General features: G+C 48.0%; 2 protein-coding genes and 1 pseudogene across 3 annotated transcripts in view; 1 reads left to right on the plus strand and 2 right to left on the minus strand.

Moving 5' to 3' along the window:
• LOC139265229 (uncharacterized) overlaps positions 1–26,711 on the minus strand; it is a 92,419-nt gene that overhangs the window by 41,594 nt on the left and 24,114 nt on the right. The window lies entirely within an intron of this gene.
• LOC139265228 (large ribosomal subunit protein eL38 pseudogene) lies at positions 1,127–1,337 on the minus strand (annotated as a pseudogene).
• LOC139265493 (probable G-protein coupled receptor 139) lies at positions 7,214–26,561 on the plus strand. The gene is made up of 4 exons (XM_070882515.1): positions 7,214–7,315; positions 9,481–9,704; positions 23,757–23,818; positions 25,651–26,561. The coding sequence occupies exons 1-4, from the start codon at positions 7,214–7,216 to the stop codon at positions 26,559–26,561; spliced, it is 1,299 nt and encodes a 432-aa protein (XP_070738616.1).

Genomic DNA, 26,711 nt, shown 5'->3' on the forward strand with positions numbered 1-26,711 from the left:
TTTATTCCAGCTGCTGCATGCTTTCTGTTACCATCTGGGTTTATCTCTCCTTTGCTTCATCTTTCAATTTCCAATCTCCTTTCCTGGTTTTCCATTCGCTGTTTTCCCTGTTCACCGAGATTCTCCTTGTGATACCGCGCATTCTAGAGTTTGTGTCGACATGTACCTGTGCTACAGTCAACTCAGTGTTGTTCCATTTCAATCCGTGTTAATGTGGATTTCGTGTCTATCAGCTGTCTCTCTGTATCACTCACTGTGCTCAGTCACACCTTTGTCTGTCTCCCTTTGGCGGTGTCGAACTGTGTCACTCACTGTGCTCAGTCACACCTTTGTCTGTCTCCCTCTGGGGGTGTCTCTCACTATATCAGTCACTGTGCTCAGTCACAGATTTGTCTGTCTCCCTCTGGTGGTGCCTGTCTGTGTCACTCACTGTGCTCAGTCACACCTTTGTCTGTCGCCCTCTGGTGGTGTCTCACTGTGTCACTTACTGTGCTCAGTCACACCTTTGTCTGTCTCCTTCTGGTGGTGTCTCTCGCTATATTACTCACTGTGCTCAGTCACACCCTTTGTCTGTCGCCCTCTGGTGGTGTCTCTCGCTATATCACTCACTGTGCTCAGTCACACCGTTGTCTGTCTCCCTGTGGTGGTGCCTCTCTGTGTCACTCACTGTGCTCAGTCACACCTTTGTCAGTCGCCCTCTGGTGGTGTCTCACTGTGCTCAGTCACACCTTAGTCTGTCTCCTTCTGGTGGTGTCTCTCACTATATCACTCACTGTGCTCAGTCACACCCTTTGTCTGTCGCCCTCTGGTGGTGTCTCTCGCTATATCACTCACTGTGCTCAGTCACACGTTTGTCTGTCGCGCTCTGGTGGTGCCTGTCTATGTCACTCACTGTGCTCAGTCACACCTTTGTCTGTCGCCCTCTGGTGGTGTCTCTCGCTAGATCACTCACTGTGCTCAGTCACACCTTTGTCTGTCGCCCTCTGGTGGTGTCTCTCGCTATATCACTCACTGTGCTCAGTCACACCTTTGTCTGTCGACTGCTGGTGGTGTCTCTCGCTATATCACTCTGTACTTTTTCTTAAATTTCAATACAATCCAAACAACGTCTTTAGATTTCAACTCCTTACTTCAGCTCTTTCACAGCCAGACCTGGAGGCAGGGACTGTTTTGAGGTTTTCAGCCTTTTCTTTGTCTGTGATGACTAATGTGTACAGGTACCTGCTGCACCGCACTTTGAATTTTACATTGTGCTTGTTCTTTATTTTCACCGATTTTGCATCCTTTCTTCTTGCCCCGAGCAAAATGCCTTTGATTTCTGCAATCATTCGAGGCATGGTTGTGATGAATCTTGTGGCGGGGTTACGAACCGTGTAGTCACAGCTTTTCTGTTTCCCTCTGGGGGTGTCTCTGTGTGTCACTCACTATGCTCAGTCACACCTTTGTCTGTCGCCCGCTGGTGGTGTATCTCACTATATCACTCACTGTGCTCAGTCACAGCTTTACAATCATAGAATCTTACAGCACAGGAGGTCGTCATTCGGCCCTTCATGCCTGTGCCGGCTCTTTGAAAGAGCTCTCCAATTAAATCCCACATCGCAGCTTTCTCCCCATAACCCTACTATTTAGTCCTCTTCAAATCCATGTCAAATTGCCTTTTAAAATTTCTTATGGAATCTGATTCTACCACTCTTTCAGGTAGCGCGTTCCTGATCTTAACAATCCTCTGTGAGAAGAAATTTCTCCTCATTTTCCCTCTACTTCTTTATTTTCAGTCTCTGACCTCCAGTTACTGATTCGCTTGCCAGAGGGCCTTGACATCGTTCCTAAAGTGTGGTGCCCAGAATTGTACACAATACTCCAGCTGGGGCTTAATGAGTGATTTGTAATGATGGCCTTGTTTCTGTAATCAATGCCCTTATTTACAATGTAGAGTATCCCATACACTTTCTTAACCGGCTTATCAACTTGCCCTGCACCTTCAAATACTTGTGCACATGCACCCCCAGGTCCTTCTGCTCTTGCCCCCGCCCCCCTACCTCATTTTAATACCATTTAGATTATACTGCCACTCCACGTTATTTCTTCCAAAGTGCATCGCTTCACACTTATCCACGTTAAATTGCCATGTGCCTTCCCATTTCACCCATCTGTCTATGTGCTCCTGAAGTTTGTCAATATCCTGCTCACTATTTACTACACTGCCAAGTTTTGTATCAACTACAAACTTAGAAATTGTACTTCCTGTACCCCAGTCCAGGTCATTTATATATAACAGGGAAAGCAATGATCCTGGTGTCTCTATCGCTGTACTCACTCACACCATAATCTCTCTCGCTCTGCTGCTGTCTCTTTGTCTTCTTTTCTTCTTCTTGGGCAGTCCCCCGGAGTCGAGGATGACTTGCTTCCACACTAATATATGAGTTCTAATGTGACTAATGAGACCAACGTGGGACCTACAGTCTGTCACAGGTGGGGCAGGTGATGGTTGGAGGGACGGGTGGGTGGGGTGTTTGGTTTATCGTAAAATCCTTCCGCTGTTTGTACTTGGCTTCCGCGTGCACCCAGCGAAGAGACTCGAAGTGTTCGGCGCCTTCTCAGATGCTCCTCCTCCCCTTTGAGTGGTCTTGGGCCAAGGATTTCCAAGAGTCGGTGGAGATGTTACATTTTTTCAAGGCGGCTTTGAGGGTGTCCTTGAAGCATTTCCTCTGCCCTCCTGGGACTTGCTTGCCATGACATAGCTCGGAGTAGAGCGCTTGTTTCGGGAGTCTAGTATCAGGCATGCGGACGATGTGCCCCATCCATCGGAGCTGATCGAGTGTGGTCAATGTCTCGATGCTGGGGATGTTGGCCTGAGAGAGGTCACTAATATGAGTTCTAATGTGACTAATGAGACCAATATGGGATCTACAGTCTCTGCCACAGGTGGGGCAGATGGTGGTTGGAGGGCCGAGTGGGTGGGGTGCTTGTGCTTGTGCTCAGGAGGTCGGGCCCAGCAGCGAGGTCGGGAGGTCGAGCCCAGCAACAGGGTCAGAGGTCGGAAGGTTGAGCCCAGCACCGAGGTTGGGAGGTCGAGCACAGTAGCGAGGTCGGGAGGTCGGGCCCAGCAGCGAGGTCAGGTCGTCAGGAGGTTGAGACCAGCAGTGAGGTCAGGACCCGAGGCCAAAGGGCGAGCGGTTGGAGAGAGAGGGAAAAGTGCAGCAGAGCCTGCGAATGGAGAGCAGCGAGCTGAAGCTGGAGCCGGGGAGCCCAGGGTACAGCGCCAGTACTATATGGACAAATTCACAAGCTGCTCTAAGCTCAAGGTGCTCACCCACACTGCGATCCTGAAAACTAGGGAGAGAGGACCTGAGGGAGGGAATATGTGTGTGTGTATGTGTATGCTAGGCTCATGCAGCAGAGCTGGTCTCCCAATTATAGTGGGTCCCCTTGCCATTGGACCTAGACCTAGCTCTGTCAAGCCCATGTGGTATCTGGTGCGCAACGGCCATAATAAAAGAATTCATGCACAGGCATCTTCCACCCTCGAGAATGAAGTTCAGGACTTGGAATGTCAGGGCCCTTACGAACAACCCCAACAGTGACAGACTTTGTCTTTGATGTGAGCGCCCGGGAACTCAGACATTTCGACATCGACATCGCCGCCCTAAGCGAGACTCGATGGGCAGGGGAGGCCAGCTCAAGGAACAAGGTGGTGGATACACGTTCTTCTGGAAAGGCAGAACAGAAGAAGAATGCTGCCTCCATGGGGTAGGCTTCGCCATCAACAATGAGCTAGTTTGGCATCTCAGAGACTTCCCTAGCGGGACAAACGAACATCTCATGACCCTTCGGCTCACCCAGAACCAGTATGCTATGGTCCTCAGTGCATACGCCCCAACCCTAGACGCTATGGACGAAGCCAAAGAGGAATTCTACTCCAGCCTTGAACAATCCCTGTCCTGAGTCCCAGCGGGTGACAGGTATCCTCCTTGGCGACTTTAATGCCAGAATTGGAAAGGACACAGACCTTTGGAGAGGGGTGATTGGCAGGGAAGGGGTAGGGAAAATCAACTCCAATGGTACCCTCCTCCTGACAAAATGCTCAGAACATGGTCTTGTCATAACAAACACCTTGTTTTGTCAGAGTGACAAGTACAAGGCCTCATGGCAACACCCTTGCTCCAAGCACTGGCATCTGTTAGAGTACGTCACCGTCCGAGCGAGGGCCTGCAAGTTCTCCATATCACCTGCACCATGGTGGGAGCTGACGACTGCTGGACTGACCAGCACTTAATCTGCTCTGTTATCTCCATCAATGTAGCCTCAAAACGGCGGCCACAACAGAAATGTTGCCGCAGAAAAATCAACGCTGAAGCACTCAAAGAAAGCCCTATTCAGTCAACGCCTCACAGCTAACCTGACGACCTCCAATAAACTGGAGCCACAGAGTGTCCGTAGTGCCTGGTCTGCCCTCAAGTCCACCATAACTAGCACCTGCGAAGAGACTCTTGTTTACTCTACCAGAAAAAACCAAGACTGGTTCGATGAGAATGACCAGGAGATTCAGGAGCTAATAAACCGTAAACGCAAGGCATTTTTGAACTGGAAACATCATCACAACTCGAGAGAAGCAAAACAGACCTACAGACAACTGAAGACCGAAGACCAACAAAAATCTCGGGACCGAAAGAACAGATGATGAGTGGAAAGAGCACAGGAAATCCAGCAGCTAACCAACAACCACAACATGCATGGATTCTTCAGCGCAGTCAAGTCAACCTATGGCCCAAGCACCCAAGGTCCTACCTCACTGAGGACCAAGAACAGAGAGCTACTCATTTAAGGCAGAGAAGCAGTCAGTGCACGCTGGAAGGAGCACTTTGAAGAACTCCTTAACCAAGACTCTGTCTTTGACGTGAGTGTCCTTGTCTCCATCCCGCAGCATGCTACCCACCACCATCTCCGCACAATCCCAGCCCGGCACGAGGTTGAAAAGGCCATCTGACAATTGAAAAACAACAAGGCCTCGGGAGCAGATGGAATCCCAGGCAAAGCACTAAAGCATGGTGGAGAAGAACGATTGGCGCGAATCAATGAACTCATCTCTCTTATCTGGAAGAAGGAGAACATGGCAGGGGATTTCAGAGACACCGTAATCGTGACCATCTTGAAAAAAGGTGACAAGTCCGATTGCGGTAATTACAGAATAGTTTCCCTGCTGTCTGCCACAGGGAAAATTATCGCAAGAATCCTCCTCAATTGTCTCCTCCCAGTGGCTGAAGAGCTCCTTGCAGAGTCGCAATGCAGATTTCGCCACTAAGGGGCACAACTGACATGATCTTTATCGCGTGACAAATCCAAGAAAAATGTAGGGAGCAGCATGAACCTCTGTACATGGCCTTCTTTGACCTCACAAAGACCTTCGACTCTATCAACCGGGAGTGATTATGGAGTGTCCTCTCAGATTTGCCTGTCTCTCTGTATGACTGTTCTTAGTCACACCTTTATCGATCTCCCTCTACGGTTGTCTTTCTGTATCACTCTCCTCAGTCTTCTATCTATCTCCGTCTGCTGGTGTCTCTATTACTCTCTGTATTCTGTCAAACCTTTATCTCCCTCTGCTGGTGTCACTCTGTATTATCGTACTCCGTCACAGCCTAATCGATCTCTCTCTCCTGGTGTCTTTCTATCACTGTCCTCGGTCACATTCTAATCGATCTGCCTCTCCTGGTGTCACTGTATCACTGTCCTCGGTCACACCCTAATCGATGTCACTCTCCTGGTGTTTCTGTATCACTGTCCTCGGTCACACCCTAATCGATCTCCCTCTCCTGGTGTCACTGTATCACTGTCCTCAGTCACACCCTATCGATCTCTCTCTCCTGGTGTCACTGTATCACTGTCCTCGGTCACGCCCTAATTGATCTCTCTCTCCTGGTGTCACTGTATCACTGTCCTCAGTCACACTCTAATTGATCTCTCTCTCCTAGTGTCACTCTGTATCACTGTCCTCAGTCACACCCTAATCGATCTCTCTCTCCTAGTGTCACTCTGTATTACTGTCCTCAGTCACGCCCTAATCGATCTCTCTCTCCTGGTGTCACTGTATCACTGTCCTCGGTCACATCCTAATCGATCTCTCTCTCCTGGTGTTACTCTGTATCACTGTCTTCGGTCACACCCTAATCGATCTCTCTCTCCTGGTATCACTGTATCACTGTCCTCAGTCACACCCTAATCGATCTCTCTCTCCTGGTGTCTCAGTATCACTGTCCTCAGTCACACCCTAATCAATCTCTCTCTCCTGGTGTCACTGTAACACTGTCCTCAGTCACACCCTAATCGATCTCTCTCTCCTGGTCTCACTGTAACACTGTCCTCTGTCACACCCTAATCGATCTCTCTCTCCTGGTGTCACTGTATCACTGTCCTCAGTCACACTCTAATCGATCTCTCTCTCCTGGTGTCACTGTATCACTGTCCTCAGTCACATCCTAATCGATCTCTCTCTCCTGGTGTCACTGTATCACTGTCCTCGATCACATCCTAATCGATCTCTCTCTCCTGGTGTCACTGTATCACTGTCCTCGATCACACCCTAATCGATCTCTCTCTCCTGGTGTCACTGTATCACTGTCCTCAGTCACATCCTAATCAATCTCTCTCTCCTGGTATCACTGTATCACTGTCCTCGATCACACCCTAATCGATCTCTCTCTCCTGGTGTCACTCTGTATCACTGTCCTCGGTCACACCCTAATCGATCTCTCTCTCCTGGTGTCACTGTATCACTGTCCTCAGTCACACCCTAATCGATCTCTCTCTCCTGGTGTCACTCTGTATCACTGTCCTCAGTCACACCCTAATCGATCTCTCTCTCCTGGTCTCACTGTATCACTGTCCTCGGTCACACCCTAATCGATCTCTCTCTCCTGGTGTCACTGTAACACTGTCCTCAGTCACACCCTAATCGATCTCTCTCTCCTGGTCTCACTGTATCACTGTCCTCAGTCACACCCTAATCGATCTCTCTCTCCTGGTGTCTCAGTATCACTCATTATAAACACTCACACCTTTATCTATCCCTGAGGAATACAAAAAGAAACTTGTGAGGGATATCAAGATTAATGCAAAAAGCTTTTACAATTATATGAGAAAGTAAGGGTAGTCAAGTGTAATGAGGAGTGCTTTAAATACAGGTGTGGGACTATTGCCCAGTGAAAATAAGGAAATGGCAAACTTGTTCAATTTCACTTTGGGCCAGACTTTCGGCTTCATTGTCGGTGATGTTCTCGATGGTACAGCTGGTTTTTCGCCCGGCGAGAGTTTCCAGGTAAGTTTTTGAACATTATCGCCCACATCTGAAGTCGCCCGCCGGGACCAGACCGCCCACGTGCAATGCCGAGAACAACCGCCAGGGCATAAATTTGGCCTCAACCGCCGGCGTCCCGATCGGCGAGAGACCCGGCCTGTAAAAGCTGCTTAAACAGGGCGGTAAGGGGTGGGGGCCTGCAAAGAAAGGTTCATAGAAACATAGAAACATAGAAAATAGGTGCAGGAGTAGGCCATTCGGCCCTTCTAGCCTGCACCGCCATTCAATGAGTTCATGGCTGAACATTCAACTTCAGTACCCCATTCCTGCTTTCTCGCCATACCCCTTGATCCCCCTAGTAGTAAGGACCTCATCTAACTCCTTTTTGAATATATTTAGTGAATTGGCCTCAACAACTTTCTGTGGTAGAGAATTCCACAGGTTCACCACTCTCTGGGTGAAGAAGTTCCTCCGCATCTCGGTCCTAAATGGCTTACCCCTTATCCTTAGACTGTGACCTCTGGTTCTGGACTTCCCCAACATTGGGAACATTCTTCCTGCATCTAACCTGTCTAACCCCGTCAGAATTTTAAATGTTTCTATGAGGTCCCCTCTCATTCTTCTGAACTCCAGTGAATAGAAGCCCAGTTGATCCAGTCTTTCTTGATGGGTCAGTCCAGCCATCCCGGGAATCAGTCTGGTGAATCTTCGCTGCACTCCCTCAATAGCAAAAATGTCCTTCCTCAGGTTAGGAGACCAAAACTGTACACAATACTCCAGGTGTGGCCTCACCAATGTCCTGTACAACTGTAGCAACACCTCCCTGCCCCTGTACTCAAATCCCCTTGCTATGAAGGCCAACATGCCATTTGCTTTCTTAACCGCCTGCTGTATCTGCATGCCAACCTTCAATGACTGATGTACCATGACACCCAGGTCTCTTTGCACCTCCCCTTTTCCTAATCTGTCACCATTCAGATAATAGTCTGTCTCTCTGTTTTTACCACCAAAGTGGATAACCTCACATTTATCCACATTATACTTCATCTGCAATGCATTTGCCCACTCACCTAACCTATCCAAGTCGCTCTGCAGCCTCACAGCATCCTCCTCGCAGCTCACACTGCCACCCAATTTAGTGTCATCCGCAAATTTGGAGATACTACATTTAATCCCCTCATCTAAATCATTAATGTACAGTGTAAACAGCTGGGGCCCCAGCACAGAACCTTGCGGTACCCCACTAGTCACTGCCTGCCATTCTGAAAAGTACCCATTTACTCCTACTCATGCATATGGCAGAATGTATACGCCAGCAGCTGCATTACCTCAGATGGCCCAGAGTCCGCCATCAATTGTTAATGCGAGGCAGTTAACACCTTGTGGCGCTGCGGAGGTGATCATCGAGCCCATCAATGCCGCTTCAACACTATGCATGCAAAGGCTGTGGAACAATGGGATACCTCCAGCGAATGTGCAGACGAGCTGCAAACCACCATGTTCCAGAGGAAGATCGATCCATGGTGGATCAGGCTGAAGTAGAGACTCGAACCAAAGAGGCAGAAGTGTATGGAACACACCTTCACCAATCATGCTAAAAGTTGAACTGAACGGAATTCCAGTATCCATGGAACTGGACACATGTGCAAGTCATCTATCATGAGCAAAAAGGCCTTCGACAGGCTGTGGCACAACAACAGGCCCAAGCTTAGCCGCATTCATACCAAGCTAAGAACTTACACCAAAGAGCTGATCCCTGTTATTCGCAGCGCAGCAGTAAAAGTCTCCTATGATGGAGCAATGCACGAACTCCCACTATGGATTGTACTAGGAGATGGCCCCGCACTGTTTGGCAGAGCTGGCTGGGAAAAATCCGCTGGAACTGGGACGACATCCAAGCGCTTTGCCTCATGTGCCCAGGTTCTGAGCAAGTTCCCGTCATTATTTGAGCCAGGCATTGGAAGTTTCTCGGGGGCAAAGGTGCAGATCCACTTGGTTCCCGGTACACGGCCCATCCACCACAAGGCACGGGCGGTGCCATACATGATGCGCGAAAAAGTGGAAATTGAGCTGGACAGGTTTCAGCGAGAAGGCATCATCGCACCGGTGGAGTTCAACAATTGTTCCAGTTCTCAAAGGCGACGGCACGGTTAGTAACGATTAACCGTTTTTCGTTACTGGACCAGTACCCGCGACCCAAGGAAGGCGACGTATTTGAGACCCTGCCTGGAGGAAAGACATTCACCAAATTGGACCTGATCTCAGCCTGCATGACAAAGGAGCTGGAGGAGTCTTCGAAAGGCTTCATCTGCATCAACACACACAAAGGTCTGTTCATCTACAATAGATGCCCTTTGGTGGTTCAATCGGACACGGCAATTTTCCAACGGAACATGGAGAGCCTGCTAAAGTTGGTTCCGCGCATCGTGGTTTTCCAGGACAAAATACTGGTCACAGGTCGGGACACCATCGAACACTTGCAGAACCTGGAAGTGGTTCTCAGTCGGCTCAGGTTGAAACACTTGAAGTGTGTTTTCCTGGTGCCAGAGGTCGAATTCTTAGGGAGAAGAATCGCAGCAGATGGCATTAGACCCACCGAAGCCAAGACGGAGGCCATCAAGAATGAGCCGAGACCACAGAACGTGATGGAGCTGCGGTCGTTCCTGGGACTCCTCAACTATTTCGGTAATTGCCTACCCGGGTTAAGTACCTTGCTAGAACCTCTACATGTGCTACTGCGCAAGGGAGACGACTGGGTATGGGGGAAATCACAAGAGGCTGCTTTTGAGAAAACCAGAAATCTGTTATGTTCCAACAAACTGCTTGTTCTGTATAATGCATGTAAACGATTAGTGCTAGCTTGCGTCATCATACAGGGCCGGGTGTGTGTTACAACAGGCTAACGAATTGGTAACATTGCAACCGGTCGCCTATACGTCCAGGAATTTGTCCAAGGCCGAAAGGGCTTACAGCATGATTGAAAAAGAAGCTCTGGCATGCGTTTACAGGGTGAAAAAAATGCACCAGTATCTGTTTAGTCTCAAGTTTGAGCTAGAAACTGACCATAAGCCGCTCATATCGCTATTCTCAGAGAGCAAAGGGATTAACACCAATGCCTCTGCCCACATCCAAAGATGGGCGCTCACGCTGTCTGCATACAACTATGTAATCCACCACAGACCAGGCACAGAGAACTGCGCTGATGCTCTCAGTCGGCTACCATTGCCCACCACCGGGGTGGAAATGGCACAGCCTGCAGACTTGCTCTTGGTGACGGATGCATTCGAAAATGAAAAGTCACCCGTTACGGCCTGCCAGATCAGGACTTGGACCAGCCAGGACCCTTTACTGTCCCTGGTAAAAAACTGTATCCTCCATGGGAGCTGATCCAGCATCCCAGCGGAGATGCAGGAAGAGATTAGGCCGTTCCACAGGTGCAAAGACGAAATGTCCTTACAGGTGGACTGTCTGTTGTGGGGTAATCACATGATCTTGCCCAAGAAAGGCAGAGAAATGTTAATACGTGACCTACACAGTACCCACCCAGGCATTGTAATGATGAAAGCCATAGCCAGATCCCATGTGTGGTGGCCCGGCATCGACGCAGATTTAGAGTCATGCGTGCGCCAGAGCAACACTTGCTCTCAACTGAGCAATGCACCCAGAGAGGTGCCGCTAAGTTTGTGATCGCGACCCTCCAAACCGTGGTCTCGGATCCACGTTGACTATGCGGGCCTATTTCTAGGCAAAATGTTCTTGGTTGTTGTGGATGCTTATTCAAAATGGATTGAGTGTGTAATAATGTCTGTAAGCACGTCCACGGCCACAATTGAAAGCCTACGAGCCATGCTCGCCACGCATGGCCTGCCTGATGCCCTTGTCAGCGACAATGGGCTATGCTTCACCAGTGCTGAATTCAAGGAATTCATGAGCCGCAATGGGATCAAGCATGTCACATCTGTCCTGTTCAAGCCCGCATTCAACGGCCAGGCAGAACAGTCAGTTCAAACAATCAAGCAAAGCTTGAAACGCGTGTCGGAAGGCTCCCTGCAGACCCGACTGTCCCGAGTTTTGCTCAGCTACCGCACCAGACCCCACTCGCTCACCGGGGTTCCCCCAGTCGAGCTGCTCATGAAAAGGGTGCTCAAAACAACGCTCTCCCTTGTCCACCCTGATCTCCATGATCACGTCGAGGGCAGGCGGCATCAACAAAGCACATACATGATTGTGCAAACTTGTCACGTGATATTGAAGTCAATGACCCTGTATTTGTACTCAACTATGGACATGGTCCCAAATGGCTTGCTGGCACTGTCATAGCCAAAGAAGGGAGTAGGGTGTTTCAGGTCAAACTGGCCAATGGACTAACGTGCAGAAAGCATTTGGACCAAACCAAATTGCGATTCACAAACAGCTACAAGCAACCCGAAGAGGACACCACCAACTTTGACCCTCCAACACACACACAAGTGACAACCGACATCACGGTTGACCACGAAGCTGAACTCACCATCCCCAGCAGCCTAGCAGCCCAGCGAAGAATCAACCAACTCACCCACACCTGCATTTGTACCGAGACGATCGACAAGGGAGCGAAAAGCCCCAGATCGTCTCACCTTGTGAATAAGTGTACTATTGACTTTGGGAGGGAGTGATTTTATGTATGTAACCCTTGGCAATCCTGTATCATACTACCACCAGAGGACCTACCTGTTGGAGTCCCATGGGATCCCAGCATCCTTTGGGAGCACTGTATATAAGCAGGCCTCCCATGCTGTACCAACACTCTGGAGTTTAAATAAAGGAGCTAAGGTCACACTTACTCATTGTATACAGTACTCAGTTGCATCACTTTATTCTGAGCGTAACACTGGTAATGTGTAGTGTGACTGTTAAACCTTTACGAATAAACCAACTAGTTCTTAATAGTAATGTGTTGCTATGAATTCCTAAGCAAAGAACCCATGATGCAAATACATTTCAGATGGTACCAGAAAGGTGAGGTTATACCTATCAAGAAAGGATGAACAGGCTGGGTATCTTTTCTCTTGTAAACAAAAGGCTGAGGGTGACCTAATAGAGTTCTTTAACATCATGAAAGGTTCTGATACATTAGACACAGAAAGAGTATTTCAACTTGTGGGAGAGAGCAAAACCAGAGGGCATCAATTTAAGATAGTCACCAAGAAATCCAGTAGGGAATTCAGAAGAAACTTATTTTCCCAGAGGATGGTGAGAATGTGGAACTCACTACCACAGGGAGTGGTTGAGGCAAATCATATAGATGCATTTAAGAGGAAGTTGGTTGGCATATGAGGCAGAAGGGAATAGAGGGTTATGCTGATAGAGTTAGTTGAGGAAAGATGGTAGGAGGCGGGAGTAGAGCATATATTCCATCATGGACTGGTTGGGCTGAATGGCCTGTTTCTGTGCTGTATATTTTAAGTAATTCTATGCATATTTAATAATGACTTCGGTAACACAACTGAGAGCAGAGCAGATCCAAAGAGATTTAGGGATCATATACACAGATCAGTTGACCAAAGCTTGGTCAAATAGGCAGGTTTTAAGAAGTGTTTTAAAGGAGAGAGAGAGGTAGAGAGGCAGAGAGGTTTAGGGAGGGAATTCCAGAGCTTAGGGCCCAGGCAGCTGAAGTAATGGCAGCCAATGGTGGAGCAATTAAAATCAGGGATGCTGTATTGAGGGAGTGCTGCACTATCAGAGGTGCTGTCTTTTGGATGAGATGTTAAACCGAGGCCTCGTCTGCTCTCTCAAGTCAACGTAAAAGATCTCATGACACTATTTTGAAGAAGAGAAGGATACAAAGAGACTTCGAAGGCATATAGACAAATGAATGGGCAAGAACATGGGAAATGGAATATAATGTGGTAAAATGTGAAGTTACTCACTTTGGTAGGAAAAATAGAAAAGCAGATTTTTTTTTAAATGATGAGAGATTGGGAAATGTTGTTGTTCAGAGGGACCTGGGTGTCCTTGTACACGAATCACTGAAAGTTAACATGCAGGTACAGCAAGCAATTAAGAAAGCAAATGGTTTGTTGGCCTTTATTACAAGAGGATTTGAGTACAAGAGTAAAGACTTATTACTGTAATTATGTAGGGTTCTGGTGAGACTATACCTGGAGTATTGTGCACAGTTTTGGTGGTCTTACCTAAGGAAGCATAGACTTGCCGTTGAGGGAGTGCAACCAAGGTTCATCAGACTGATTCCTGGGATGGGGGGATTGTCCTCTGAGGAGAGATTGAATAGACTAGGCCTACATTCTCTAGAGTTTAGAAGACTGAGAGGTGATCTCATTGAAACATACAAAATTCTTACAGGGCTTGACAGGGTAGATGCAGGGAGGATGTTTCCCCTGGCTGAGGAGCCTAGAACCAGGGGTCACAGTCTCAGAATAAGGGGTCGGCCATTTGGGACTGAGATGAGGAGAAACCTCTTCACTCAGACGCAGGTGAATCTTTAGAATTCTCTACCCCATAGGGCTGTGGAGGCTCAGTCTTTGAGTCTATTCAAGACAGAGATCGATAGATTTTTTAATATTAAGGGAATCAAGGGATGTGGGGATAGTGCAGGAAAAGGCAGTTGAGGTCGAAGATCAGCCATGATCTCATTGAATGACGGAGCAGTGTCGAGGGGTTGATTGGCCTACTCCTGCTTCTAATTCTTATATTCTTATGTTAAGAGAAGGGGAGTTCTCCCTGGTATCCTGGTCACCATTAATCCCTCAACCAACATCACGAAAACAGATTATCTGGTCATTTCTCTCATGGCTTTTAGTGGGAGCTTGCTGTGCACAAATTAGATGCAGTGTTTCCTACATTAAAACAGTGAGTATATTTCAAAAGTACTTCATTGGTTGTAAAGTGCTTTGGGTTGCCCTGAGGTCATGAAAGGTGCTATATAAATGTCAATTCTTTCTTTTTATTAGGAAGGACTTCAAATCAATAATGTACTATGGTTAAAATAAAATTCTCTCACAAATGTACCTTTAATCAAAAGAGCCCTGCATGGAGCTGTCTGTTTCAGCTGGGTGAATGCATTGTTGGAATGGCTGGCTCATTAATATGGGATGCATTAGAACATTACAATACTAATGTTAAGGTCGCATTGTGGTTATACAAAGTAATGTGACTGTGGGAAGAAAAGATTTCCAAACTCAAACATGGTAAAGGCAAGGAGAAGGCTCCTGCACAAATGATCCATTGACAGGAATGAGAATCCCAGACACCTCACGGAGGAAACAGGGGGTGGTTGGACTCTGGGAGATTTGAACACCGCTGTTCTGCAGACCTATCTCACCAGACTGGGGAAGATAAACGTGAGTCACAGAGCAGGCTGGATGTTATTGAGTCATAGAGCAGGCCGGATGAGTTATTTTGTTGTAAAGTAGAGCTCTTGTTTCAACAATGTTGCTTGAAGCCAGTTCATTGCAAGGAGTCACAAGTCTACAATTAACTGAGTAAGTTCATGCTTTTGTGAAATGTGCACGAATTCTTGGATTTCATTGCTGAATTGCTAGGATCGTCCTACTTTACATCAACAGTGTGAAAACCATAGATGTAACTCCATGTACCAGTGCTGTGAGAGTATACAATCTGCTCACTTTTCTGGAATATATATTAAAACCTTCATTTCTTGGCATCTTTCCCAGTGCCATTTAAATACATTCTATTATGTAATGTTTCTCAAATGGCTGTCGCTAATGAGAACATTTTGTTTGTTCAAATACCTGTAACTAATGACAACGACGGTGCAATCTGATATAAATAAGGGCTGCTTCCAACCTGTCAGTCAAAGCTGTCGCCTCTGACCCAAAAACCATCCGAGCTTCTCTCAGGAAATGCACGGTCGAATAACTGGGCTGCCGTTTGCCGTCTGCTACCCTATACTGGCAGTCGTTGGTGTTTCTGGTAGGTCCATGGACTGGTTATGAACTGTGTAATTTGCTCTATCATTGCATCACTCTTCCTGCTGTTTCTTTATTCATTATAAAATGTTATAGATATATATATTCTGATGAATGGTCATCGACCTGAAATATTAGTTCTGTTTCTCTCTCCACAGGTGCCGAGTGTTCCCAGCATTTTCAGTTTTTTGCTTTTTATGTAACTTGACATGCCTGATATACAGTTGCCTATCTGTTGGTATCAGTTCAATAAAAGGTGACTCCAAACCTTGTGCTCTTTGTTTGAACCAGTAACATTTTACATAGAATTACTTGTAATTTACAGCATGGAAACAGGCCATTTGGCACAACAGGTCTATGTCAATGTACTGTCCTTTAAATGCATCTGTGATATTTGCCTTAACTACTCCTTGTGATAGTGAGTTCCACACTCTCATCACTCTCTGGCTAAGAGGTTTCTACTAAATTTCTTTTTGGAATTGTTGGGGCAGAGTAGAGGGAGCCTGTTGCTGGGGCAGAGTAGAGCGGGCTCGATGTTAGGATAGATTAGAGGGAGCATTCCTCTGCTTCAACACTGCCTACTTCCACCTCCGTAACATCACCCATCTCCATCACTACCTCAGCTCATCTGCTGTTGAAACCTTTATCCATGCCTTTACCTCTAGACTTGACTATTCCAATGCTCTCCTAGCCTGCCTCCCATCTTCTGCTCTGTGTAAGCTGCTGCTCGTATAATAAGGTGCACTGAGTACTGTTCACCTATCACTCCTGTGCTTGCTGACCTACATTGGCTCCCAGTCCAGCAGCACCTCCAATTTAAAACTCTTATCCTTCTTTTCATATCCCTCTATGGCCTCACCTCTTATCTCTGTAACTTCCTCCAGTCCAACAACCTTCCGAAATCTCTGTGTTCCTGCAATTCTGCTCTCTTGTGCTCTACCATTGGTGGCTGTGCCTTTAGCTGCCGAGGATCTATGCTCTGGAATTCCTTCCCTAAACCTCTCCACCTCACTTTCTTCGTTTAATATACTCCTTAAAACCTGCTGCTTTGATCAAGCTTTTGGTCACCTGTCCTAATACCTCCTTATGTGGCTCATTGTTAAATGTTGTTTGACAACGCTCCTCTGAAGCAACTTGGGGCATGTAACTGCATTAAAGGCGCTATATAAATGCTAGTTTTTGGTGTTGATTGTGCAATAGCTGATTCGAGAGTACTTGATGCTCATACTGGGTTACCCCAATGGAATGAAGCATTCCATTCCCAAGTCTGACATCTTAATGCGCATGAATAAATAATCAATTCTTATCGAAAACAGTGTCCTTAATATGGCTGTATGCTAGTTCCACAATTAAGGATGAAAATTTGAATTACCTTGGAAGATAATTCTATGCCTATCCATTTCGGATGCCCCCAAAAGTTTGTCAATATCCCTCACCTGCTTCACGATGACATGCAAGCCGTTATCCTTACCAACGGATCCATTACAGACCCAATTTACGTCTGAACCGGGGTCAAACAGGGCTGTGTCATCGCTCCAACCCTCTTCTCAATCTTCCTCGTCGCTGGAGTGGAACTAAACTACAGAACCAGTGGGAAGCTGGTTAACCTCCGCCGCCTCCAGGCCAAGTCCAAGATCACCCCAACCTCTGTCATTGAGCTGCAGTATGTGGACGACGCCTGCGTCTGTGCACATTCAGAGGCTGAACTCCAGGATATAGTCAATATATTCAATGAGGCATATGAAAGCATGGGCCTTATGCTTAACATCCATAAGACAAAAGTCCACCACAGCCTGTCACCGCTGCACAGCACTGCCCTCCAATCATCAAGATTCACGGCGCGGCCCTCGACAATGTGGACCATTTCCCATATCTCTGGCACCTGTTATCAACAAAGGCAGACATTGATGCGGAGATTTAACATCACCTCCAGTGTGCCAGTGCAGCCTTCGGCCATCTGTGGAAAAGAGTGTTTGAAGACCAGGCCCTCAAATCTACCACCAAGCTCATGGTCTATAGGGCTGTAGTAATACCTGCCCTCCTGTATGGAGCTGAGGCACGGACGATGCATAGAAGGCACCTCTAGTCGCTGGAGATATATCACCAACGATGTCTCTGCAAGATCCTGCAAATCTCCTGGGAGGGCAGGCGGACCAACATCAGTGTCCTCGACCAGGCTAACATCCCCAGTATTGAAGCACTGACCACACTCAATCAGCTAAGCTGGGCAGGCCACATAGTTCGCATGCCAGATACAAGACTCCCTAAGCAAATGCATTATGCGGAGCTCCTTCGTGGTAAACGAGCCAAAGGAGGACAGCAAAAACGTTATAAGGACACCATCAAAGTTTCCCTGGTAAAGTGCGACATCATCACTGACACCTGGGAGACCCTGGCCGAAGACCGCCCGAGGTGGAGAAAGTGTATCTGCGGGGAAATTGAGCTCTTCGAGTCTCAACGCAAAGAGCATGAAGAGGCCAAGCGCAGGCAGCGGAAGGAGCGCGCGACAAACCAGCCCCACCGATCCCTGCCCCCGACGAATGTCTATCCCACCTGTGACAGGGTCTGTGGCTCTCGTATCGGACTGTTCAGCCATCAAAGAATCACTGAGGGAGTGGAAGCAAGTCTTCCTTGATTCCGAGCGACTGCCTATGATGATGAATTCTATAAAATCTATTGTAATGTTTAGGCTTGATTTTGGTCTGATATTTTTTGCTTGCTTGCTTTGACGCTGTGCCCCATTTTCTCTTCCTTCCCAACTCAACACAGTTGGCCATCGAGTATCCGCTTTGTGAAATTGCGGCCACAGTGCGTTTAAAATTGCTCTGGTCAGGTTATGCTTCAACTTTCTACTACAATTCATTAGCACAATCACAAACGTGAAATCTTCCATGTACCCGTGCAATCGGTAGCAAAATATAACGTAATAATCATTTTCTATCTCGAGTGAGGAAACCGTAACCCAGACAGTCTGGGGTGAGAAAGAGGACTGCAGCAATTGAATTGTGAAGCTGTGGGTGAATGAATGAGAGTTGGATATACAGTCATAGATCGTAGAATCATAGAATGGTTACAGCACAGAAGGAGGTCATTCGTCCCGTCGAGCACATACCGGCTCTCTGCAAGAGCACTTCAGCCAGTCCCACTCCCCGCCCTTTCCCCATAGCCCTGCAAATATTTTTCCTTCAGGTCCTCTGAAAATTCCCTTTCAAAAGCCACGATTGAATCTGCCTCCACCACCCTTTAAACAGTGATTTCCACATCCGAACCACCCAGTGCATCAAAATGTTCCTCCTCATGTCGCCTTTGGTTCTTCTGCAAATCACCTTCAATGTGTTCTCTGCTCTCGACCCTTCTGCCAATGGGATCAGTTTCTCTCTATCTACTCTGTCCAGACCCCTCATGATTTTGAACACCTCTATCCAATCTCTTCTCAACCTTCTGTGCTCCAAGGAGAATAATGCTCGCTTCTCCAGTCTAGCGATGTAACTGAAGTCCCTCATCCCTGGAACCATTCTTGTATATATTTTCTGTACCCTCTCCATGGCCTTCACATCCTTCCTAAAGTCTGGTGCCAAAAATTGGACACAATACTCCAGTTGAGACCGATCCTCAGTAAAGGTTCATCATCTTATAACATGCTGTGGTGCAGAGGGACCTGGGGGTCCTTGTGCATGAAACTCTTTTAGAGTCTACCTGCGAAAACATAAACATTAAACTGTGCCACCCGACCTGGGTGACACTCCAGACATTTACAAGGCCCATTTTTTTTTTTTCCCCCCTTTTTTGTGTTTTTTTTTGTTTTTTCTTTTTTTTTTTTTGTTTTTTTTTTGGGCACTAAAATCACAATTTTTCCCCAGTGCCCCCTATAAAAGGGAAGGGGACACTAAAAGCACCGGCAATTAAAACAAATTAACTTTAAAACGTAAAATCAAATTAAAATTTGGTTGCCGGGCGTGATGATGCACTCCAGTCCCTCCGGTGCCCACCTCTCGCGGAAGGCCGCGAGCGTACCGGTGGACACCGCGTGCTCCATCTCCAAGGACACCCTGGACCGGATGTAAGAGCGGAAGAGAGGCAGGCAGTCAGGTTGAACGACCCCCTCGACCGCCCGCTGCCTGGACCGGCTGATGGCACCCTTGGCCGTGCCCAGGAGCAGTCCTACGAGGAGGCCTTCGGACCTACCCGCTCCCCTCCGCACAGGGTGCCCAAAGATCAGGAGAGTGGGACTGAAGTGCAGCCAGAATTTCAGGAGCAGCCCCTTCAAATAATGGAACAGGGGCTGCAACCTTGTGCACTCAATAAAAACATGGAACACGGACTCCTCCAGACTCCTTGTGCATGAATCCCAAAAAGTTAGTTTGCAGGTGCATCAGGTAATCAGGAAGGCGAATGGAATGTTGGCCTTCATTGCGAGAAGGATGGAGTACAAAAGCAGGGAGGTCCTGCTGCAACTGTACAGGGTATTGGTGAGGCCGCACCTGGAGTACTGCGTGCAGTTTTGGTCACCTTACTTAAGGAAGGATATACTAGCTTTGGAGGGGGGTACAGAGACGATTCACGAGGCTGATTCCGGAGATGAGGGGGTTACCTTATGATGATAGATTGAGTAGACTGGGTCTTTACTCGTTGGGAGTTCAGAAGGATGAAGGGTGATCTTATAGAAATATTTAAAATAATGAAAGGGATAGACAAGATAGAGGCAGAGAGGTTGTTTCCACTGGGTGGGAGACTAGAACTAGGGGGCACAGCCTCAAAATACGGGGGAGCCAATTTAAAACCGAGTTGAGAAGGAATTTCTTCTCCCAGAGGGTTGTGAATCTGTGGAATTTTCTGCCCAAGGAAGCAGTTGAGGCTAGCTCATTGAATGTATTCAAATCACAGATAGATAGATTTTTAATCAATAAGGGAATTAAGGGTTACGAGGAGCGGGCGGGTAAGTGGAGTTGAGTCCACGGCCAGATCAGCCACGATCTTGTTGAATGGTGGAGCAGGCTCGAGGGGCTAGATGGCCTACTCCCGTTCCTAATTCTTATGTTCTTATAACTTCTGGCTTTTGTACTCTATGCTTCTTTTTATAAAGCCCAGGATCTTTTTTTAACGGCTTACTCACATCAACGATTTGTGCCCATATACCCCCAGGTCTCCCTGTTCAAGCTCCCACTTTAGAATTGTACCCTTTAGTTTATATTGCCTCTCCTCGTTCTTCCTACCAAAATGTAGCACTGCGCAATTTTCTGCATTAAATTTAATCGGGCAAGTATCCACCCATTCCACCAGCCTGTCTATGTCTTCTTGAAGTCTATCCCTATCCTCCTCACTGGTAACTTTGGGCCCAAGTTTCGAGCCGCGCCTAGAACGGCGCAGTCCCGACCTGGACGCCCATTTTTCGCGCCACAAAGTGCAGCTAAAAAAACCCTCCGTATTTTCCACCTCCCTGCAGGTCCTCTGGCCCTCGGCGCGGCGCAGCAGGAACTGTAGGGGGGGCAGAGCCAGGTCCCTGCGCTGAAAACAGTGCCGGGACCTCTGCACATGCGCGTTACAGTGGGCACGCAAGTGCAGTAGCTCCAGGCGCCCGAAACTGTGTGGGAGGGGCGCGAAGCACGCAGCCCCTAGCCCTGGCTGAATGGCCTCACTGGGGCTGCGTGAATAAGGCTCCTCCCTCGGCCAGCTCCTGCTTCCTCCCGACTCCCGCTCCCGCTCCTGCTTCCCCTCCCCGGACCGGACCCGACTCGACCCGTCTGCCGCTGCCGCCCCCCCCGAGCGGACCCGACCCATCTGCCGCTGCCGCTCCTGTTTCCCCCCGCCGGACCGGACCCGACTCGAAACGACTGTCGCTGCCGCTCCTGCTTCCACCCCCCCCGCCCCCCGACCCCCCCGGACCGGACCCGACCCGTCTGCATCTGCAGCTCCTGCTTCCCCCCGCCCCCGGACCCGGCCCGACTGCCGCTGCAGCTCCCGCTCGACTCTACTTCCGCCCCCGCCCCCGGACTGGATCCGACCTGACCTCCCCGGCCTGACCTCCCTCCCTCCCCCACTCCCTCCCTCCCTCACCCCCCTCCCTTACCCCCTCCCTCCCTCCCTCACCCTCCCTCCCTCACCCCCCCTCCCTCACCCCCCCTCCCTTACCCCCCTCCCTCCCTCACACCCCTCCCTTACCCCCCTCCCTCCCTCACACCCTCCCTCACCCCCCTCCCTTACACCCCCTCCCTCCCTCTCTCCCTCCCTTCCCCTCCTCCCTCTCTCTCCCCTCCCCCCCTTCTCTCCCTCCCCCTCCGCCCTCTCTCTCCCCCTCCCCCCCTTCTCTCCCTCCCCCTCCGCCACCTCTCTCCCTCCCCCTCCCCCCCGCCGATCCGAACCGAACCTCCCGACCCGACCCAATGCCACCTACCTGTAAATCTGGTGCTGGGGACGGGCCCTGCCCGAAATCTCGGGCCCAGCCCGTTCAGCCTTCGGTCCCGACAGCAAACCGCTTCCTGAAAGGCCTGCCTGAAGAACTTTCACACAGGTAGGAACATGGTTTATTTAATCTTTTCTTTGCTTATAAATTTTTTATTCAGGTTGGATTTATTTGTATAATATTTGTATAAGTATAACTAAGGATTTATTGTAGAATTTAATGACTTCCCTTCCCCCCCTCATTCCCTACGCCTAATTTGTAACCTGCGCCTGATTTTTTTATGTGTAGACAAGGTTTTTTCAAGCGTACAAAAATCTTCACTTACTCCATTCTAAGTTAGTTTGGAGTAAGTTTTCACTCACGAAACTTTGAAATCAGGCGTAAGTGGCCGGACACGCCTCCTTTTGAAAAAAAAATTTGGTTCCAAAGTGAAACTGTTCTAACTGACTAGAACTGGAGCAAACTAAATGACGAAAATTCTGATTTCTAAGATACTCCGTTCTACACCAGTTGCTCCTAAAAATCAGGAGCAAATCATGTGGCAACTTGGGGCCTAAATTTCAAAGTTTTGTTTCAGCTGCAAATTTTGAAATTGTGCCTTATATCAAGAAAAGCAGTGATCCTGGAACCGACCCCTGGGGAACACCACTGTATAAGAACATAAAAAATAGGAACAGGAGTAGGCCATACGGCCCATCGAGCCTGCCCCTCCATTCAATAAGATCACGGCTGATCTGATCATGGACTCAGCTCCACTTCCCTGCCCACTCCCTTATCATTTAAGAAACTGTCTATTTCTGTCTTCAATTTATTCAATATCCCACCTTCCACAGCTCTCTGAGGCAGTGAATTCCACAGATTTACCACCCTCAGAGAGAAGAAATTTCTCTACATCTCTGTTTTAAATGGGCAGCCTCTTATTCTAAGATCGTGCCCTCTAGTTCTAGTCTCCGCCATCAGTGGAAACATCCTCTCTGTATCCACCTTGTCAAGCCCCCTCATAATCTTATACATTTCGATAAGATCACCTCTCATTTTTCTGAATTCCAATGAGTAGAAGCCCAACCTACTCAACCTTTCCTCATAAGTCAACCCTCTCATCCCCGGAATCAACCAAGTGAACGTTTTCTGAACTGCCTCCAAAGCTATACATCCTTTCGTAAATATGGAAACCAAAACTGTACTCAGTATTCCAGGTGTGGCCTCACCAATATCTTATATAGCTGTAGCAAGAGTTCCCTGCTTTTATACTCCATTCCCTTTGCAATTAAGGCCTTCTGATCACTTTCTGTACCTGCATACTATCCTTTTGTGTCTCATGCACAAGTAACCCCAGGTCCTGCTGTAGTTTGCAATCTTTCTCCATTTAAATAACAATTTGGTCTTTGATTTTTTTTCTGCCAAAGTGCATGACCTCACACTTTGACATTATACTCCATCTGCCAAATTTTTGCCCACTCACTTAGCCTGTCTGTCCTTTTGTAGATTTTTTGTGTCCTCCTCACCCATTGCTTTTCCTCTCATCTTTGTATCATCAGCAAACTTGGCTACGTTACACTCAATCCCTTCTTCCAAGTCATTAATATAGATACCTTCCTCCAGTCCAAAAAACAACCGTTCACCATTAAACTCTGTTTCCTGTCACTTAGCCAGTTTCGTATCCCAGCTGCCACTGTCCCTTTTATTCCATGGGTTTCAACTTTGCTGGCTAGCCTATTGTATGGCACCTTGTAATAGGCTTACCGGCAAAGTTGAAGCCCATGGACTAAAAGGGACAGGGGCAGCATGGATATCAGCCAACAGTAAGGGTAGGGCATCGAGTGGAACGAGCTATGGGACCCAAGGTCAGTTGTAGTTGTTACCAATGTTCCCTTTAAGCTGCGGGGCAGCATAGCGCTCCAGGGAACCCACGCAATGTAAAAGCTGCGCATGCGTGATATTCTGAATGGCCCGTCGAGGGGCCGCGCAATAAACAATGACAGGGAACATTGGTTGTAACCATGTTGGAATGTTATGAGGCGTAAAGAGGGAGGGCTGATACTTGGCAGTTAGCTGAAACATGGGCCTTGCACAGGACCATCAAGGACACCATATCACTTTAGTATTGAGACATGTTCTTTTTTGTGGCCATTAGTGCATATATCGGCGTTGATGTTCAGAAACAGATGATGTCAGGGGTCAAAGTTCAGAACCTGAGTAAGCAGAGGTGCTCTGTACGTGTCACCTTCATGATTGGATTTTGGGGAATTGGGTGTAAGCTGGTGATTGTTTCAGTAAGACTCCATAGGTTTTGAATAATTGTAAGGGTATAATAAGGGTGGTCCCAACAGCCACAAAGGGTAGAAGGTTTCTGGAAGAATCCAGGGGACACCCAAGAGAGAGAGAGAGAGAGAGAGAGAGAGAGAGGAGGGAGAGGAAACAGTGGGTGCTGCCTATTCACAGTCACGCTCCTACCTAGAGTATAATGGCTAACATAAGTCTCAGTTATACTCTAAACTGCTGCTCGAATACTATAATGTATTACGTCTTGCTTGTGCTGAATAAAGGAAAATCACTGTCCCCAATATGGGTCAATTTGGAAAATGTCAGAAATTCTCTGGGATCCCGACTCAGGGATCAATATTCAGCCAGTGAGAAAGCTGTAAATCTCCGACAAACGCCTGACAAACTGAAATAGAAGCAAAATACTGCGGGTCCTGGAAATCTGAAATAAAAACAGAAAATGCTGGAAATACTCAGCAAGTCAAACAACATCTATGGCGAGAGAAATAGAGTTAATGTTTCAGGTTGATGACCCTTCGTCAGAACTGGGAAAAGTTAGAGATGGAACAGGTTTTTAAGCAAGTACAGGGGCAGGGAAAGGTGGGACGGGGGGGGGGGGGCGGGGGAGAACAAAAGGGAAGGTCTGTGATAGGGTGGAAATGGAAATGACAGATTCATCAACAGCTGTCCCGGGAAAGAGAAAAAAAACTGAAAAAAAGAGAAAGACACATATGGGCAGGGGTTATGGTCTAAAATTGTTGAGCTCGATGTTGTGTCCAGAAGGCTGTAAGGTGCTTAAACGAAAGATGAGGCGCAGTTCCTCGAGCTTACATCGAGCTTCGTTGGAACAGTGCAAGAGGCCGAGGACGGAGAGGTCAGAGTGGGAATGGAGCAGAGAATTAAAGTGACAGGCGACCGGGAACTCGGGGTCAAACTTATAGACCGAACGGAGGTGTTCTGCAAAGCGGTCACCCAATCTACGTTCCTCTACATTGGGGAGACCACATCGTGAGCATTGAATACAGTATACTAAATTGAAAGAAGTACAAGTAAATTGCTGTTTCACCTGGGAGGAGTATTTGGGGCCCTGGACCGTGGGAAGGGAGGGGGCTAAAGGGCAGGTGTTGAATCTCCTGCGCTTGCACGGGAAGATGCCGTGGGAAGGGGAGGGTGGTTGGGGGTGATTGAGGAGCAGAGGGAGTGGTCCCTTTGGAATGCTGAGAGCGGAGGGGAGGGGAAGATGTATTTGGTGGAGGGATCATGCTGGAGGTAGCGGAAATGGCAGAGGATGATCCGTTGAACGTGGAGGCTGGTGGAGTGAAAGGTGAGGACAAGGGAAACCCTATTGTTGTTCTGGGAGAGAAGGGAAGGGGTGAGAGCAGAGGTGCAGGTTGATGATTCTGTCATATCCACTTACACCCTATCTAGACCCATCTTTTGTTTCTTAACTTGTCCCATTACTATCTCCTGCTGCCTTTTGTCTCTCTAATCTCTTCTGCCTTCCACCCTGTCACAGACCTTCCCATGTGTTCTTTCCTCCCCTCCCCTCTTTCCCTGCTCCTGCACTTGCTTAAAACCTGTTACATCTCCAAGGTTTTCCAGTTCTGACGAAGGGTCATCGACCTGAAACGTTAAATCTGTTGCTCTCCCCACAGATGCTGCCTGACCTGCTGAGTATTTCCAGCATTCTCTGTTTTTATTCCTGACGATCTGATGTGTTTGCTGTGAATCTGAACCTGATGGCTGATTTCCCCTTTCTCCTGCAGCTAATGTGGCAGCGATTGTGATCCTGTTCCGAGGGAGGTGTGGTCTCTCCCGATGTGTCACTCGCTACCTGTTGGCCATGGCTGTGTCAGATCTACTGGTCACCATCATGGGCGTGATATTGAATCGGATCAATGGGCTTTTTTTCCCGCTCAGTCTCTTGTACGTTACTCCACTGTGTCGACTCAGAGCTGCATTATTGTTCGCTGCCAGAGACAGCTCGGTCTGGTTAACCGTGGCTTTCACCTTTGATCGCTGTATCGCTATTTGTTGCCAGAAGCTGAAAACAAAATATTGCAAGGCAAAATGTGCGGCTGCTGTTACAGCAACAGTCAGTGTGCTGTTCTGTTTAAAAAACATCCCTTGGTACTTTGCATACACACATAGCTACGTAATGGACGGTGTACCGTGGTATTGTAACTTAATACCAAACTATTACACTTCACTGGAATGGAGAGCCTTTGACTTAATCGACACGATGTTAAGCTCATTTGTTGCATTCGGTGTGATTTTCCTGCTCAACGCCCTGACCATAAGATACATCCTCGTGGCCAGTAGAGTCTGCGTGAGACTCCAGGGTCACGGCAATGGGGACTCTCGCCATGACCCAGAGATGGAGAACCGAAGAAAATCCATCACCTTACTCTTCGCTGTAACCGGGAGTTTCATCTTGTTGTGGTCGATGTATCTAATAGTGTTCCTATACATGCAGATTGCAAACCATAATTCTTTCTCGGGTCCCAATGACCCTTTGTACATCGCCCAAGAAGTAGCATTCTTGCTTCAGCTCCTGAGTTGCTGCACCAACACGTGTATTTATGCAGTGACCCAGAGGAGGTTCAGAGAGGAGTTGAAGAATGGGGTGAAATATCCGCTGACATTCATTGTCAAATTATTTACATCGGGAAAATGACTGAAACCTTTACAGCACTACAATTGAATCAGTGTTGTTCTCCAGAAGTGAGAGATAGTATAAAACGAAAGGGAAGGGCTTATACCAATGCAAATAACGGCAACGATCCCTTGGACTAGGGGAGATGTAAAGAACAGTAAAAGGATACTA

This window comes from Pristiophorus japonicus, chromosome 6 (genome assembly GCF_044704955.1).
Source record: "Pristiophorus japonicus isolate sPriJap1 chromosome 6, sPriJap1.hap1, whole genome shotgun sequence".
Classification (NCBI taxonomy): domain Eukaryota; kingdom Metazoa; phylum Chordata; class Chondrichthyes; family Pristiophoridae; genus Pristiophorus; species Pristiophorus japonicus.